Source organism: Anarhichas minor, unplaced genomic scaffold (assembly GCF_050575085.1).
Source record: "Anarhichas minor isolate MPS153535 unplaced genomic scaffold, ASM5057508v1 ptg000042l, whole genome shotgun sequence".
NCBI classification, from domain to species: Eukaryota; Metazoa; Chordata; class Actinopteri; order Perciformes; family Anarhichadidae; genus Anarhichas; species Anarhichas minor.
The window spans coordinates 10,508,826-10,526,825 of record NW_027466488.1 but is presented as its reverse complement, the minus strand read 5'-3'; the positions used below and the strand labels follow the sequence as shown (position 1 = coordinate 10,526,825).

General features: G+C 39.8%; 1 protein-coding gene across 1 annotated transcript; it reads right to left on the bottom strand.

The window, feature by feature from the left end:
- Window positions 1–4,643: 4,643 nt before the first annotated feature.
- LOC142969765 (adhesion G-protein coupled receptor G2) lies at window positions 4,644–10,781 on the bottom strand. Its single transcript, XM_076109766.1, has 10 exons — window positions 10,761–10,781; window positions 10,415–10,528; window positions 10,260–10,305; window positions 10,040–10,134; window positions 9,507–9,625; window positions 8,936–9,204; window positions 8,207–8,303; window positions 7,764–7,893; window positions 6,986–7,142; window positions 4,644–6,130 (listed from the first exon to the last, which is right to left on the bottom strand). The coding sequence occupies exons 1-10, from the start codon at window positions 10,779–10,781 to the stop codon at window positions 6,036–6,038; spliced, it is 1,143 nt and encodes a 380-aa protein (XP_075965881.1). The 3' UTR covers window positions 4,644–6,035.
- Between the last annotated feature and the right edge of the window lie 7,219 nt (window positions 10,782–18,000).

Sequence of the window (18,000 nt, the reverse complement as noted above, 5' to 3'; positions counted from 1 at the left end):
TCTTGATTGGCGTCTCCAGATTACGAAAGGATTGTTTGCCCAGTAGCTCTATCCTGAGAACCATTGATGAGATTTCTACCTGTCCAAACTAAAAGACAATTTCTATGACAGTGTACATATATTATATATATACATACAGTATATATGTGTGTATGTGTAATGTGGAAAATGCAGGAATAAATAGGATGAGCGATATACTTGGAATTGGCTATGGTGCATGTAGCTGACCAAACCAACAACCCTGCTCTCCTGAGGGATGCTCTGCAGGTTATACACAGGCAGCCAAACGTCAGGGATGGATGACTGGTTCTGAGGCAACAGCTGACCGTGGAAAGAAGGAGATGAGGTTAAGAAGGGCAGTTTGTGGATCACTTTCAAAGTGGCAAAAAACAATCACCGATGTTAATCTTGGTCGACAATTAAGTTCTAGCTGAGAACTGCCTAAACTCCTGCCATCCTGACGTAACAAAGTATTTAACATCATGTAATCGTTGTGGTCACAGTTCCTTTTCAAGTCATCGGCGCCATCTTCATCGCGGCTCGTGTACCTGTGGCGCTATTATCTGGATCCTGGGGTCGGTGGAGTTGAGCTCAGCCTCACTGATGTTGACCACGTGCAGAGACAAGCTCTTCATGCTGTAGTTCATGGAGTCACCGCTGTTAAGCTTGGATATCTGCATGATGTTATGGATCATCTGTCTCTCCGTACTGCAGAAAGACATTGAGGATGTTACAACCCCTTAAAATGCATCTCGGAGGACACGTGGAGAGGAGAGGAAAGGAGTGGAGATCAAAATCTGTTTATTGATTGGTCAGCTGATCTGATGGCCGGGCTGTTGTGGGACCAGCATTATTGTCACATTAATAGCATTGAAAGATTGTTAAACTGTAGATGATAGGCAAACTACCTGTGGAAACAGGAAGGACAGCAGCGACCGCTCAGTTATTCATATGTATTCATGAATAAAAACATTACTGTACATGTGGGAAGGATTTTGTAACGTTTTCTTCATAAGCCAAAGGCTTTTCTTATTTTCCTCTTTTGTTTTCTGTTCCATAATATTAAGTCGCAGGTATTATAATTAGTCCTATAATATTAGCCTGAGGCAGAAAAATAATTCTAATTAAGCGATAGATTTTATTTAGAAAATGTAAAGCTACCTTAATGGCTCCATCATATCCAATCTGTTCTTCGGTAATACAAATATTTAGAAAATTTGAGATATTTTTATCAGTCACATTCTATGATCCCCAGACCCCTCAATATATGTATACTGGAGCAACAGTCATCAGACATCATGTATTAAGCTCTTTAACTGTTACTTCTTTCTCCACATTTGCCAGCTGAGATGCTGAGCATCATGAGTAACTGCCTCAGGGGTTGTATAGAAGTCTGTGAGAAAATGACTCTACTTCTCACTTGATTTATTCCCTCAGTAAACATTGTAAAAATGTAAAAATGAGTTTATGGAGACATTTGGTTGTACTTAGCTCCACCCTCTCGTGTCACTGTTTCTGGTGTCACTTTGGTTAAAAAATTTTTTTAAAAGATGGCGACAGCGAATAGTCTGAACTTTAAAACCGTACATTCCTCAAACCAATGGGTGACGTTACGGTGACTAAATATATATTTTTTATATACATTAGTGTAATTGCCGGGTAGTTTTTTTGTTCAAATCCTCTATTCATCCTCTGGGAACCATGAATGTTTGTTGAGGTATCTCAGTCTGGACCAAAGTGGTCGACCAGCTGACGGACCAACATTGCTAACACTAGCGCCCAGGCTAAAAACAGATTCATAGAAAACAGTGTGAACTAAATTTGTCTGCAGAGCAGCAGCCGGAGGAGTACACGAAGCATCTGGTCTGACACTGACCTTATGAAGGCTTCCTTGATTGCATGGTCCCTACTGAAGAGCAGTGGACACGAATCCCTAAAGTAGAGGAGATGCATTATGTTCTCCTGGTAAGAGCTTTCCCTTTTCAGCGAATCAATCAGGCACAGGAGGGTCGAGTTGATGCATAAGTTTAGACTGCAATTGTAATCTGCCAAGTGAGAGAGGAATCAGACTTAATGTGCAGATATATAATCAGGCTGTTTTTTTGGAGACAGGGTGGATGGGGATGGATATGAATCAGGCACAGCACCTCTTTGAGTTAGAGTGTATGCACGGCCTGCTTGAGATTCAGCGTACTCACATGATTCTATGCTGACCGCAACCCCATCAGGTGACACGCTAGCCTGTAAGCAATCAAACGGTTCATTGAACTTCGACAAATTGTTGGAGGTGCACTGAAAGATGCAGGGGGAGCCATTCGCCAAGCATCTCATGTAACCAGGCTGCTCAACAACGATGTCACGAACCACCACCTTGATATTTTCCATGGTGATAGTAATGTCACCATCTGAAATGTTGAAACAAACTGAACACAGAGACAGGAGATGAGGAACAACTCACTGCATCTTTACAAATATTCAGTAACAATGATACAAAAAAGGACTTCTCATCTTTTTTTTTTAATGGTTTAGTTGACGTTTTATTGAAGGACATTGTTTTTAAATTCCAAGCAGGCAACCATACATTCACAGTACAAGAAAGAAGAGATTAAGAGATGCTGAGCTACAGTGGCATTTTATTAGACCCGTTTGTGCAATCACAATCACAGACTTTCAATACTCTTTATTTTTTTCTTTTTAAACTCTACAGAACCAACGTTTAGCCAATTCTTCTTTGTTCTGCTGTGCTCGATAACCAACCGTGTGCTGTTTTCCTGCCGTGTTGAACTAGGCTGGGTAGTAGCTACGTTTTTATATTTTCAGGTACACTGTTCCTTTAAGACTGAGAGAAGTCAGAAATAGAGAGCAAAAAGAGCCAGACATAATTAACGAAATTAATACTATCTAATTTTGCTGATCTAGAACTGATGCATTACTCCGTCTTTGGTGTACGAAACCAAAATGGAAAATAAAATTCATACCTCGGACAGCCAGCGCTTCAGGCAGCAGCAGTAACAGCAGTAAGGGAACCATTGTACTTCCTCTGAATACGTGTCTGATGGAAGGATAAAAAGCAGGATGACACTTTATGATAACCCTCATTCATAAATGATACATTTATAGTTCATTAAATTAATATGTTACTGTTAACAAACAATTCAATTACAATTATTTTACAACTTAATTTAAGTTATTTTAACAATTTATTGTTGCCCACATCGTAACATTTGTAAATTATTACCAAATGATTTGTAAAACATGAAGAAATCACTTTGTAAAACATCTATGAACATCAACATTGCAGAAAAGATACTTGTACCACTTTTGGCTAATTGGTAGGTTAGCCAAAATTGGTAGGTAAACATTATTTGGATGGCTAAAGTTGCAGCCGATGATTCTAAAACGTTGTTAAATGGTTAATAAATACTTGAATGTAAAGCATCTACTAACATTATTTGGACAGATAGTTAAAACTTTGTCAATGGCTAATAATTGGTTTCTGGTCCATCTGTCTACGTAATGTGTATGGATGTTTTACAAACAATTTATGAAAGGTTAACAAATCATTTGGTAATCATTAACAATTACTTAATATAATATATGAAATATAATCAGAATGTAATTATTATCGTCTCTTATCAGCTATGATACAATATAACTATTTAAAATTACACAAACTAATGACAGCAAAACTAATAATTAGTAAACATTATCAATGATAATTCCTAACTAAGATACAATTAACTACTAATGTACTATTTATTAATGATGGTTATTATAAAATGTTGACGTACAGTTGGACAAAAAGCAACTAAACAAAGCAAAAGAACAGCAGAGCTGCATGTATGACGCCCTCTGCTGTTCTTTTGCTGCTCTTTCTATGAAATCCAAAAACCCACAAATATGAATTCACCCTCCAGATTCCACCAGTGGTAAAGACATACAAGCAGATCGCCCCTTTATCAAAGAACCACACTTGATTTTAACTTGAATATAGTTAAATTCAAAAAGGATTTGAACTCATTACAGCAATAAGTGACATATATGAGCCCTCCCATTCAGTCCAGTCCAGTATGGGGGTCACTGCTAATGATAATAGAGTACAGAAAGAAATGAAAAAACATTCAAAACTCAAAAAGGTAAAATTTGAAAAGGCTATGGCTTTTATTGATGGCCAAATAGAGGAGCATCTGTCATACAGTTCCACCTAAAGGGACATTTGCAGTCCATCACCAAGATTTCTGTATCTATAAAACCAATCACCAAAATTATATTCTAACAAATACTTACATTATTACTGCAAGGCCATGGAGTAGTCTCTTACTTCTGAAGTGAACAGGAGGAACCAGACAAACACTGATCTGTGCTGGTTGGGTTATCTCTCCATCAGGAGTTTAAAGCACGAGACAACAGTGCTTGTGTTCGGTCTGCTGGATTTTTTCGCTCCATGCAAATATATGTTTCTATCAGTGCAATAAATTTACTGCCGGTGAGTTTGTTTCATGCTTTCATGTTGAGAACTGACGTCAGAGTCTCAATTCCACTGCTGCAGTAAAGCAGGTCTGTCAACAGAGATGTGCCATCACGTACATTAATAACCTTATGGTTTGGAAAATCATTGAAGAATGTAAAGGTTCCAGGTGTACTAATGTGTCAGTCTTTCATGATTTAATAAAGGTTAAAAAAACATCATACGTTACACACACGCTGACATTGTGAAAAACATGAACCAAGTTTAACATGACAAAATACAATATGCAATAGATATAAAGTCAGGAGGCTACACTCTCAGAGAATCTATAGCTCTCTCACAGCACCTCAGTCAATGCCAGATCAGACCCAGATCAGATCTGGACACCATGCAGAAAAGGGGATGTGTGCCCTGCAGACAAGTCCTTGGTGCTTCCCCTCTCTTCCACAACAGACATTCTGGGATTTTCGCACTAACCGCACCATTCTCTCTTGAAACATTCACTAAAAAGGAGTGAGATGGTAAAGACCTGTGTCACCCTGCCCCAAAAATAGAAAAAGTAAAAATGTGGAACCATCCCATCTATGCTGCATTGGAATGTGCCTTTAAGGGATAGTTCGGATCTTTTGAAGTGGGGTTGTATGAGGTACTTATTACCAAGATGGCGGTCAGCACGCTCCCCAGTTTGGAAATACAGACAGGAGTACGGGCACACAAGCACCCGACTCATTTTTACCAGGCAGAACACAGGAGTTGCTGGTCCACCGCTGCCTCGATCTGTTAGTTAGTTAGTCTTATTTTGGGGCTTTGGTGAATCCGAATTGACCCTTTAAAACACCAAATCCAAACAAATAAAACAAACTAACTAACCTATCGGGGGCAGCGGTTGACCAGCAACTCCTGTGTTCTGTGAGGTAAAATGACTGTTCTTGTGAAAGGAGTCTTGTAGCTTTGAAGAGAGCATAGATGGGGTATGACAGCTTCAGTTCCCCATTGGAAAATGCTGTCTGAAGCAAAGTAAAGTAGTGCAAATATTGGAAATATAGCGTACGCTTAAACTGATATTGTTTTTTTTAGGTGGTTAAAATACATTTTGCTGCTGACCCCGTCCACAGCAGTACATTACTTTGCCCCCGAGCTGGTACTCCTGTCTGTTGACAGCCGCCATGTACTGTAGGTTGGAAAAGTATCTCATACAACCCCACTTACAAAGAAATCTGTACTAACCCTTTAGGATGGTCATGACTAGCATCCGCATAATAAATCTACTGGTTTATGTTAATAAACCCTTCACCACAATGTTTTTATGAGAACACCAGGGTATGACAATAGTATAAAATATCACAGAGTTGCTAAAAATATTGAACATTTATTATTACAGTCACCTGCACGAGTTAGCTCTAACTAGCACGCTTGCTTCTCTTGAACATTAAAACATCATGATCTAAAGCAGAAATGATAACGGCAAACTTTACAGTGTTTCTGCATACATTTCCCCAACACACACACACACACACACACACACACACATGAAGAGAAAAAACGTCTGGGTGTGATGAGTTGAGGCTCAGCTGTTGGTGCTGGGTGTTACACTAGTCGTGTTAGTCGTTGGTTTTCCGGTCTTTCTCAAAGACATCACAAACCACAGGAAGATGAAGAAACCTGAGTCAAAGGAGTGACAAGAGAAGTGTTAGAGACTACAGGATCATGCAAATACTGCTGATTGTAAGAGGAATAAAAATCCTGTTATGTTGAAAATGCAGAGACTTTGACCATTTATTGGGAAGCTTTCCATGCGCTGAACAAATTTGTGTTTCCATTACACATTGACAAGGTGTCCTGTATGGTCTGGCATAAACAAACCATTGCAGCTCCTTCTTTTAACCTTTGTGCCTCTCTGGGGAAATTCGTGGCTTTTAAAAAAAAGATGTCGCCATTGAAACCCTTTAAAACCACACTTTTTCATAGTTTTTACTATTTTCCACCAGATTTTCTCATGTTCGCCCCGTGGGGTGTATGCTATTCTCCTGGTTTCCTATTTCCTATCCATCAAAATACATTTTTTGGTTAATCATTGACATATCCCAGACTGGAAAAAAAACCTTGCATTTAGAATATGCTTTTTTTTTTTTTTTCACAACAGTGCAATTGTGTAAACAAACTGGCGTTTAAAGTGTTAATTAAATGAATCCATATGTTGTAGTCATGATCAGGACTGATGTTGGTTAAAAGATTTAACTCAGTGAAAGTGGAAAATAATATTTATACTGTCATTAGGTTTTTGATGTAAACATTTTTGTGCGAAGTTCATCAAGTGAAAAAATATATGTATTATAAAGACTATAAAGCAATGTGCAGCTTTCTATACTGTTGTTGTGCTGAACCCAGAGGATCAACTCCGCATAAATAACAAGTGTCACTGAAATATGCAGCCAATAAGCCTTTCTCTTATTTTTACAGTATAGCATCATCACCATATAGCATACAGCTGAACAAAAGGAGGCAGGCTGTGCAGACCTTGCAGCGGGTTCAGGATGCAGAAGAGGTAGAGGCCTGGAGTGGTTAGGTAGCCAAACGAGAAGAAGACCAGGCCCCAGGTGATGCCAAGCAGAGTGGTGACTCCCAGCAGGGTACAGGCGCCTCGCTTGGCTCTGTTACCGTCGCTCTGCCCAAACTGACACGCAGAAATATTGTGTAAAAATTGACACATTAGCAGGTCATAGACGTTCAGAAACTACTAAGTTAGAGACTGTGACATGTATGTTGTTGTCTGGTATTGTGACAACAACACATGAGTGTAGAAAACTCCTCCTGAATGGAGGCAGATTTGATCTTCTTCAGTTTATTTAAAAAGCTTTGCTCTCGGGAGTCGTATTGCGTAATCACCATTTTGAGTGCTTCCTACGAGACGCAGTAGTTCACTTATACGGCTGGGTGGAGACGGCGTGGACTAGAATGACTTTTAATCAAATGTATGAATAAAAGATAAAGAATAAGACCGATGATGTTCTACATTTTCCTTGTTGTCTACAAATCCCACGAGAAGACCAAAACAAACAACATGTAAGTCTGCCTATGAATACTTTCCAACCCGTTGGACAACAATGGAGCTCTATGGCTCTTAATAAGTGAATACATGGACAATATTTGCTAGCAGGATAGACTTCGTTGTTGGTTTTGGCTTCATGGTGTATTTTGACAGCTGAAATATAAAGAGCATCACCAGACTCTGAACATCCTTTTTTTTTTTAAAGACAAGAATAGCAGAATGCAAAGAGTGCAGATTGACTCGAACCTCTCCGCTCTGGCGGAATCCCACGATGTGTCTGACTGTCACCACCAACATGATCATGTTGAAGACGAACACCAGGCCAAACGCTCCCACTGTAGTCACCATCTTCACCGTGGTGTTGACTATATAGCATCTACAAAGAGACAGAGGGTATGGACAAGGATTATATCTCGTACGCTAAAGAAATCCAACAGGAGTTCTGTAATAAATACGTCAATTCAGGTGACTAAAGATTCAACAATATGTAAGTAAATATGTACTTAAGCCAATAGATTATTTTCATTTATAACATCAGCTGTTACTGTGAATGCGGTTTGTGCACCATTTCCCAAATACACTGAAATACACAGGATGGCCGATGCACATGCAAAACATCTAATAAATGTCTGTTAATTATTAGTCTAGATTGTACATGCTTGCAAATGTATTTCCTGCTTCTCCCTTACACTTCGGTGCTGTTGGGGTTAGACGAGTCCAGAGAGACGCGTCCATAGAAGCCTCTGTCGATGGCGACCATCACGGACACGATGACTGCAGGGACCCCTGAAACACAAGGATGAATCCAGGCAACGAGGCCTTCACTGAAGGGGCAGGGATGGAAAGTAACTAAGTATACTTACTCAATAAGTACTGTACTTTAGTACAATCTTGAAGTGCTTATACTTTACTTGAGTGTTTGCATTTCATGCTACTCTATACTTCTATTCCATTTGAGAGGCAAGTATTTTACGTTTTACTCCACTTTTATATTTATTTGATAACTTTAGTTAGTATGCAGATTCAGATTCTTGAGACAAAACATAATCAACAAATACATTTTGATGTATTACTATGGATAAAGATGGCAGCTAAGCCATATACTGTATATATATATTATTATTTTTTTTTATTTTTTTTATTTTTTACTATATATACTGCTAGCTTAGCTGCCATCTTTATTAATTCTGAAATAGGCCATTCTGCATAATAAGTACTCTTACCTTTGGTACTTTAAGTACATTTTGATGCTATTACTTTTAATAGTAAATTTACTTTTATTTAAGCAAAATGCAGGACTTTTAACTGTAACCAAGTATTTCTGCACTGTGGTATTGCTACTTCTACTTAAGCACAAGATGTGAGTACTTCTTCCACCACTGCTGCATTTGTTGACTGGCCTTGGTGACTCCACTCACCCCATCCCAGCACGCTGAGTTTGAGCAGGTATCTCCTGATGTAGATGTTGAAGACTCGGACGAGGAGAAGGTACAGGTGGAACCCCTCCAGGGCCATCCAGCTGAAAGTGGCCAGCAGGAAGTAGTGAAGAGAGAGAGCCATGTAGAGGCAAAACCCGGTGGAGGACAGCGTTGCCACCCACTGGCTGGGGAGGAGGTGCAGGTTGAGGAAAATCAGGGCAATGGCCAGGTTGATGTGGACCTTCATGGAGACATCTGCTCTGACCTTTCTGTCAGACAGAGGAGAATCGATCCATTGTGAGTGTTAAATCATGTGCAGATTTCACTTAAGGTGAGACTGAATGTGATGATAGCAAAGGCAAAGCACGTTGCATTTTAAACTAATAGAAAGAAGAGAGGAAACAAATCAGGCAACACATGGAGAGAGGCGTTAAGGCAGTACAGCAAGAAAAAGTCAAACAAGGGCAGAAGAAGAGAGCAAGTGAAGGGAGCAAGGACAGAACAGGACGCTGCTGTTCTCAACAATACGTGAGAGGATAGATTGAAGGTAAATCTGAGGAGAATAAATGACCTATTTGTGATGAAGAGCAGAACGGTGATGACCAGGGCAAAAAGAGACAGACTGCAGCCAATCAGAGTGATGTATGTCAGAATCTCCTGGTGTTCAGGTGGGAGGTCAGGAGAAGACACCTGAGGAGGGAAGGCACGGGACATTTTCTCTTTTTACTTCATTACCTCTATTTGATAGAGAAGATTAGGATTTTCATACAGTATGATAAGTTTATAAATGAAGTTACATTGTTACAAAGGAAATTACTCTCAGCTTTATTAACTCTAAAACAGGCAGCAATGCCGAGTGTCAAGATTCACTTCAATGTATGTTTGAGGGAAATGTTCGGCAAGCCGTGGCGGCCATGTAGTCGGGGAGGCCGTGCTAAAAGGCTTTCCACTGTATGTAGTGCTTCTCACAGCTACACCTGCTTTTAAAAGATTTCATGGATTCATGGCCCAGTTGTTCGCTGCTGTGCTGTGAATATGCAGTCTCAATTAACTTGGTTGTCTCTATACAATTGTTCCTCGTAAGGCGAAGAAGGTCCAGCCTACCATGAGCACGCCGAAGTATGTGAGGTGATCACAGCAGCAGGTGACGATGCTCTGACCCCGCTTCCACTGGGTTTCGCAGCCATCGCAACTCAATCCTGACGATAAAACAACACACCGACAGATCCAGACGCATTTGGATAACATGCGTGAGTACCCAACCGGCCGCAATGAATACAACTCATAAACCTCATAACAAAAAAACTAATTTATTCGTACTCACCCTCTGTTGAAACGTCCAAGAACACACATCTGGGCTCTTGGGCATCCTGTGACACAACAATATACTAGCTTTACATTAGGGTTTACGTTGTCCGTATGTTCAAATGTTTTACTTTTGTTGGGCTGAAGATACAAATGGAAGGAAGTTGTAGTTACATTTACATGAAGATTCACTGTGATGGTGACACGCTCCTGCAGTCCTGACACATTCTTGCCCTGCACACTCAGGCCAACCAGTCTGTTCTCATATAATACACCTCCCAATGCGGTCTACATGGTCAACATACAGTCACTCAGTTAGTTTATACAAGACAATTCAAATGTGATCACTCTCCTGAATCCTCTTGCTGCTTGGTATTATCAGTCTATCAGTATCAGTGTACAGACTTTGCTTCCTCAAAGCTTCCTAAAACCAATTATGGTTTGCATGTTACTGCAGAGGGCAATAGTGAAGAGCAAAAGCGCAACTACTTCTACTTCAGAAAAAAAAAAAGTTCATTACCTTCGTGTGATTTGCTGTCATTTGAGGATATTGTATTTTGTCAGGAACGCACATCTCTTCCTCTTTTTGTGTCGGATTTCTGCCAGTGTGTTTATCAGACCTTTTTGAAAGCCACACCTGTAGTTCATCACTACAACATGTTTTCCAGTAATATTTAAAAGCAGCTCTAGGTGCCCTCTCTTAATGCCATATTATCTAAATTTGGCCCAAAGAAGCAACAATTAAAACCAGGCTGAACATCGAACAGCAAATGTTCCCAGAAATGTAATGTAGAGTTGTTGTAGTAGCTTTACTAGCTGAGTACGATTTGAAAAAATGTAATTATTGAAATACAGCAATGCTGGTCATCTTATCAGAACGAACCTGTGCCGTATTCATCTCACTTAACTTGACACAGTTTGTCCTCCTGCAGTTAAAATGAGTTGCTGGGGGTCTCAACATTGAACACATGGCGGCCATGAAGGAAGTTTTGCAACGTTGTAGCAAGTGTTCCTCTTTTTACCAACTGATCCCAAACCGTGTTCACCCCTCTATGAGGCACACCCACTCCACTTCCTGAATCACTCAGCTCGTAATGGCAACAAAACGTATTCCTAAAGGTGCTATAGGAATTTATTTTTTCCAAAAATGTCAGGACAACAAGGTGATTACCTGCAGTCTCTGTAAATTGTTTTTTAACGGAGTACCAATGGCTGCCTCGAATGCAGCAAAAATGGGCCGTTATATGACATGTATACAAAAAGATATGTCTTCACAACCTGAGTCTAGTATTAAAATACTTCTAGCCATTTTTGGAATTTGTTATGATAACATAATTTACTCAATAGCTTGAGTTATACGTTGTGTGTTATCTAACTTAAACAAGAGATCGGGCTGCTTCTTAATAAATCCCAATAAAACCCAATAATCAACTATTTCTTAATATGAGCATGATAACAATGATGGACATGCATGAAATGTTCACTTTAAGTTTCCACTGTACTCCAGAAATGCAGGCACTCACAAGTATGGCATGAACTGCAGGTTAAAGTTGAACCAAGGGAGTAGCTGTGCAAAGACTTATGGATAATTTGGGTCCCTTGGTTTTCACTTAATAAGTGTTGCCCTGCACTGAGCTTTATTCATTAGACCAATAATCTTAATTGGGCTGAAACATGCAGAATCAGGAGTGGTCCTTTAATTTAAATGTACAATGTAAACACAATACAAAATGATTATATCCTCAGATTGTCTCCTATAAAGTCTAGTCTCTGACCTCGTTTGCTTCAGACCAGGTAAGCATGCAGAACACAATGGTGTTATTTGATCCGGCATCCAACTCTTTCGGCAGTCGGACCCTCACTTTGCTGTTGTTGACAGCCCTGTCTGCCATTATCTATATCAGAGGCACAGAAACAAAAACAGGGAAACCCTCCATGTTAATACTTGTAACAGAACAATGTAACTCCCACATATACATTGGTACCTTATCGCACCAGCAGGGACAGACTTTACGTTTTCAAACAATGCTGGCTCAACACAGTATACATGCTCACTACCAATCTGAGTTTGTGAGGCTGACACTGACCCATGACCTTCCTGTGGGGGGGTTGACGCAGAGGAGAGCATTTGAGGGGTCTTGTAATTATCATGAAAAAAAGCACACCGCATAACATAATGTCTTTCTCCTGGACGGGTAACTCACTACCGATTGCAAACGTTTTAAATGGATCCTGATAATAATTAGTCATTGATTTACAACGAGTATTAGTGATTGTCAATGAGAACACATTGACATACTCAACACCGTAAAAAATAAGATAAGAAGTTGCATTGCCCTGTGGACGGAGACACCGTAACGTAGCATATTAGTTGCATATTAGTGCACTGCCATTTTAAAGCCTCCAGTTTTGCATTTTGGCCGCCGCCATCTTGTTTTTTTGCAACCAGAAGTGACATGAGAGGGGGGAGTTAAGTATCACAGAATGCTAAACAAGACATTTTGAGCAACCAAAAAGGTTACAAATAAAACGCTGTTGTAGCTACCTGTCAATAACACTGAAGCCCCGCCCTCAAGCATACTCTACTTTATGGTCTGTTTGACTCTAAATGGACCATAATTTACTAAATGAACATCATGCTGTATTGAAGAAGACTTGAAACTAGCGATTGAGACCATAAACTCATGTTTACAATGTTTACTGAGGGAGATATTTCAGTATTCCTAGGGCCATGCTACTTGCATCCTCACCTCTGTGTCACTAGCATGTATTTCAAGGCCTTTGAAGGGGCCATCGGGTTTGTGCAGGAGGACCAAATAACGGCTCTGGCTGAACGCTGTAGTACCATCCACCTCTGTTTCCTTTAGAACCTCTTCTAGGTTCTCCATGGCTCTTGTGGAAAAGGACAGGAAATTACAAACATGTACATCATTCTCATTTATAACTCTTTTCCTTAAACCAAATAATTAATTCTGAACCACTGCATGCCTTAACCCAAACCCTTTGCAAATTCTTCATATTGCCCTGTTTCTTCCACCCATGTACAAATCTGGTGAAATACTAAAACAAACACAGATGCTCACACAAATAAGAACCAACAGATATAACATGCATTCTTTTCTACACCATTAAAATGTTTACTTGATAGCGTCCCTGGGGTTTCCATTTTTAAGAATGTTGTTTGTTTCTTCCAAACAAATTTTGGAGTCCTTAATAGGCCTATCTGTAGAGTAAACAAATGATTTATTGATTTTCAAGATATACACAAATAGTGTATTTAATAAAAAAAATATATTGGAGCATCTCACGTTTATTTTTCCTTCCACAACAATTTGGACCCTGATCGGAATTGGAACTTTTTCGGTTTTGTTGACCCTGACATAAATCTCGTTTGCCATGCTTACATAAACATGGATTTGCACAAGTGAACAGGACCAGCGAACAGAGGAGCCACCACTCCATCCTGTGAAGAGGATTCATTTAGAGAAAAAAACAGACATATGTCATAAATGTATGGTAAAAAAATGTCCTTGGACCTCTCTCTCATGTCATGTATTTCAGCCTTACACACAGACACAGAGGGAAGTACAAACACAATCTTCCACCATATTCATTGATCTTAACTGTTAACAAGTATATTTACATTCATGTCCATACAGTTAGTTAAGTAAACGATACATATTACTTAAGCCTAATATCAGCATCAATATAGATAGCTAAGTTATATGGTTCTGATCAAAAGAAAATCTAAACGTAGCCTACCAGTTGCTGAGTGTACAAATAATTTTGTCTGAAGAGGCAGAGTACAGCTGATGTGACAACAGCACAAAAGCAAGTGAGGAAACCTGCTGAAGTCATAGAGCTTCATGGGAAGTGTCGAAAAAACAAAACATGTAAATGACATATTGAAATAAAAGAGGAAGCAGCAGCAGTCAGAAAGTTAAAAACATCTACTGTATCGCTTGCGTCTGTCTGTTATGTAAATTGCTCAGTGATTCTGGCGTGCATACCCAGTACTAACCCGAATATAATTACAGAGGAATTAAACACAGTGGGGCATCAGTTCTGCTCAGTGGAACTCTTTCCAAAAATACAACTTGATTGACACTTTATATGTCAATTTCAGCACCTATTATTGTCTGTTCTCTTTGTCCATCACACAGTACCTGCATTAACTCTATCAAGCCTGCTCATATGACAATACAAACAGATATCTTTCACAATTGAGAACATTTCCTTGTGTATGTTAACACTGTCACCAATGAATATGGGCCTTAAACACTGCACTTACTCTCTGTATACACATTAACCACTAACTTTTTAGAAGCTGGTTTATCATGAACATAGCAGTTGATTGGTTAAATGCTGCACTTCTTAGTTTGTGGTTGTATATCCCTACTCCCACCAGAAGAGGGGAGTAGCACATCAAGAAACAAGCGAAACGAGGCGTTGAGAGTTGGAACCAAGCATTAAATCTGTATATGTTGTGAATTGCAAAACATGTATAACTGGAACAAATATTTAAATAGAGTCTTTCCTGACAGCGTGATCGAGAAGTTAACATTTCAAATGAAAACATGCATCTGCATGGCCAGTCATGCTCACATTCCCATACTTTCTATCTCTCGTATGTGACATTCAATGGAGCATATGAAAAACCCAAAAGTATGCATTAACCTTTTATTTGCACCATTTAGAATAGAAACTCACTTGTGGAATCCCAAAATTATATATTCAAAATTAACTAAATCAAAAAAGAATAGTTATATGATTATATTGTGTAAAAGATATATCAATGAATGAACAATTACTGATCATCCATCATGATTGTTTGGTGTTAGGAGCTGGAATTGTAATCATAGGAACCTGAGGCCACCTGTTTAATTCTTGAGACATAATGTGTTTATTGGGGTGTGCATGCTTTCCATGGCTGTGTGTGTGTGTGTGTGTGTGTGTGTGTGTGTGTGTGTGTGTGTGTGTGTGTTACACATTATGCTTTATCCATTAGCAAGTTTACTGGATGGGCATGCAGGTGGCCTTTCTACCAGGTGGCCAGTGCAGCATAGTGCCGACAAAACAGACTAGACTAGTCTTGATCAGAAAAGAATAGAACAAAACAAAAGGGAAGATAAAAGAGCACATTGCAACTGGTTACACACATTTCTCATTAGCCTTCTAAGTTTACTTTTTCAAACATTGTTACGCAGTCCACACAACAGTGAATACCTTTTTCATTGACCACATCTTTCAAATTTCATGAATGGTTTTCTCACTCAAACTCATCCACCAGAGTTGTAGGTAATGTATTTACGGTCCATTTAGCGTTTTAATAACACAAAATGACAACGACATAACACAAGATGATTGTAAAATAGACTGTGATTTGCTACCTTCCAAGACATTACAACTTTAAATAGTACCATACAACACGAGAGTGCCTTTTTTCATTCTTGTGTGACATCTGTGGAAGACTTTCCTCACAATGCCCTGGGTGAGAAAAGGGGGGACAAGAGAGGACGTAAGGAGAACGTAAGGTGTGATGTGGATGGGAATTTGTGGCCAAATGCAAAAGACAGGGTGGACTAGCGCTGTTGCATTTATCTGTAGCTGTAACACAAGTGTAGAGTAAATAAAGGCATTACTGAATTAATTTACAATAGTTTTAGGAAAATATAGCCTTCTGATTGCAGCATATCTCTAACATAATACTGAAAGGTAATCCATGCAATAAATACAACGGTGATACTTATTGGAACGCTACTGGTTATTGGGAGACAAATATCAGTGTTTGCTTGTAGAAAAACAACGCAATACAAACGCTACAAAAATCTATCAGGATGGGGATTTCCCCATGTTTGCTTGGTTGATGCCAAGACAGTTGAGATCCGTGGTATGTGAGGGCTGACTGATGTTAGCCTCTGGGGGTTTGATCCTACCTGAGACAAATGCATCATACACTGCTCACCTGGATACAAAGAGACCAGTGAAGCGATATGACTCACACGCATGCAGGTGCTGATCCTCGTGGCTAACTGGAAAAGCCTGGGTGATTAAAACACACTCTTTATTTGTCAGTTAATGTAGTTTTTTTTTGTATCGTCAGCAAAAAGGCCATACATTATACAATGGGGATTTCCAAGGAGCACACGCTCTGCACTTTTGGCAAAATGTTTGCTTGTTCTGCTGCTTTTTTCCTCCATCCCAAGTGGAATGGCTTGAGAAATGTCAGTTTTTTGTTTTCATTTGTACAAACTTTTAAAACACTCGCTGAGAAACACTGTAATCCACCACATGAACTGAGGCTCAAATATTGAGAAGAGCTTAAGGGGGGGGCTTAGCAAAGACCTCTGTGTGTGTTAGAGAGACTGTGTATTGACCCCAGGCCACAAAGATAAGTAAACCCTTTCAGACAGACCTCCCTGCTAAGCAACAGTGCACAGTGAACTGTACTAAAATAATGACTTCAAAACGTATATCTCCTGGTATTCCGATGGCTTCAGACCGCATGGACCCATCATGTATCACCCTCTCGCTCGCCTTCTTTAATCTTTTTTTTGTGTGACTCCTTACTCAATAACAATAAGCTGCTGTGGATACGATTTGTAGTTCTAGATGCCCATTTGACAAATAGCTACTTCCTTTTTGCCTTGGATCGGATCCCCTGATAGGGATCTCATTGTGTAGACATGTCTCTCCACGGTCTCAGAGAGGGTGCAAAGGACAGGGACTGCCTGAGGAACTGGGATCATTCTCTGCTCTCCTGTTAACCCCCCTGCAGCGATGTCAGGTGCTTCCTTCTCACCTGGGCGCATGCTGACTGCACGGGAATGTTATTATTATTATTATTAATTCTAAAGAAAGCAGGGCTACATTATTTCTAATAAGGATTTCAAAGCAACATTTGCGCAAAGAGCAGAACAGGCATAGGAAAGATGCCGTTGCAAACATAAAGTGAATGAAACTTACAGTAACAACATTCTCATATTGATTAATATACAGTGAGTTTACAATTAGTTTATCACACATAATGGTGGTTTAAAATCTCATGTCATATCAGTAGCCTACTTCCTGTGATATTGACATTGTGTGTGTGTGTGTGTGTGTGTGTGTGTGTGTGTGTGTGTGTGGGGGGGGGGGGGGGTATGTTGGCTGACGTCCGCCTCGGGCTCTTTCTTTGCTCCCTCCCCACTTCCACCTCCATCCGTCCGGTTGATAGCACATTGTAGTTGGTCAGCTCCATCAAGTCGGACACCGAAAGACAATACATTGCCGGAAACGATTTGCCTTCAAAATAAGAGTCACAACGTAATCACACCTGCGAAGAAACTTTTATTTTTTAATTATTTGACTATAAAACAAAAGCCTGCGGTTTGCAGTCACACTGACTGGCTATGTCAAATATTACCACAGTGATTCATTTAGCTAATAATATATCTGTTCCATAAGTTCCCTCGAACTTTTCAACATTTTAAACTGTGATGTTGATAAAACAATAATTGAGAATAATTTTGGGGGGGTTCTGCATTAGTTTCCCCTCATTCTGTTTTTCATTTCCATTACAATCAGGTCCGCCAGGACGAGTCGGGCTACTCTGCCTTTTATTGTGAAAGTCATGACAGGGACACCTCGTTGCTGTACCGTCACACTTGACGCTGGCATCCCAACGTTCGTAAAAGGTGCCGAAACACCACGAGCTGCGGAGCCGCAGTCCGCCCTGCTCCGGTAGGGAGACAACACACGGAGCCACTGAACCGGGATAT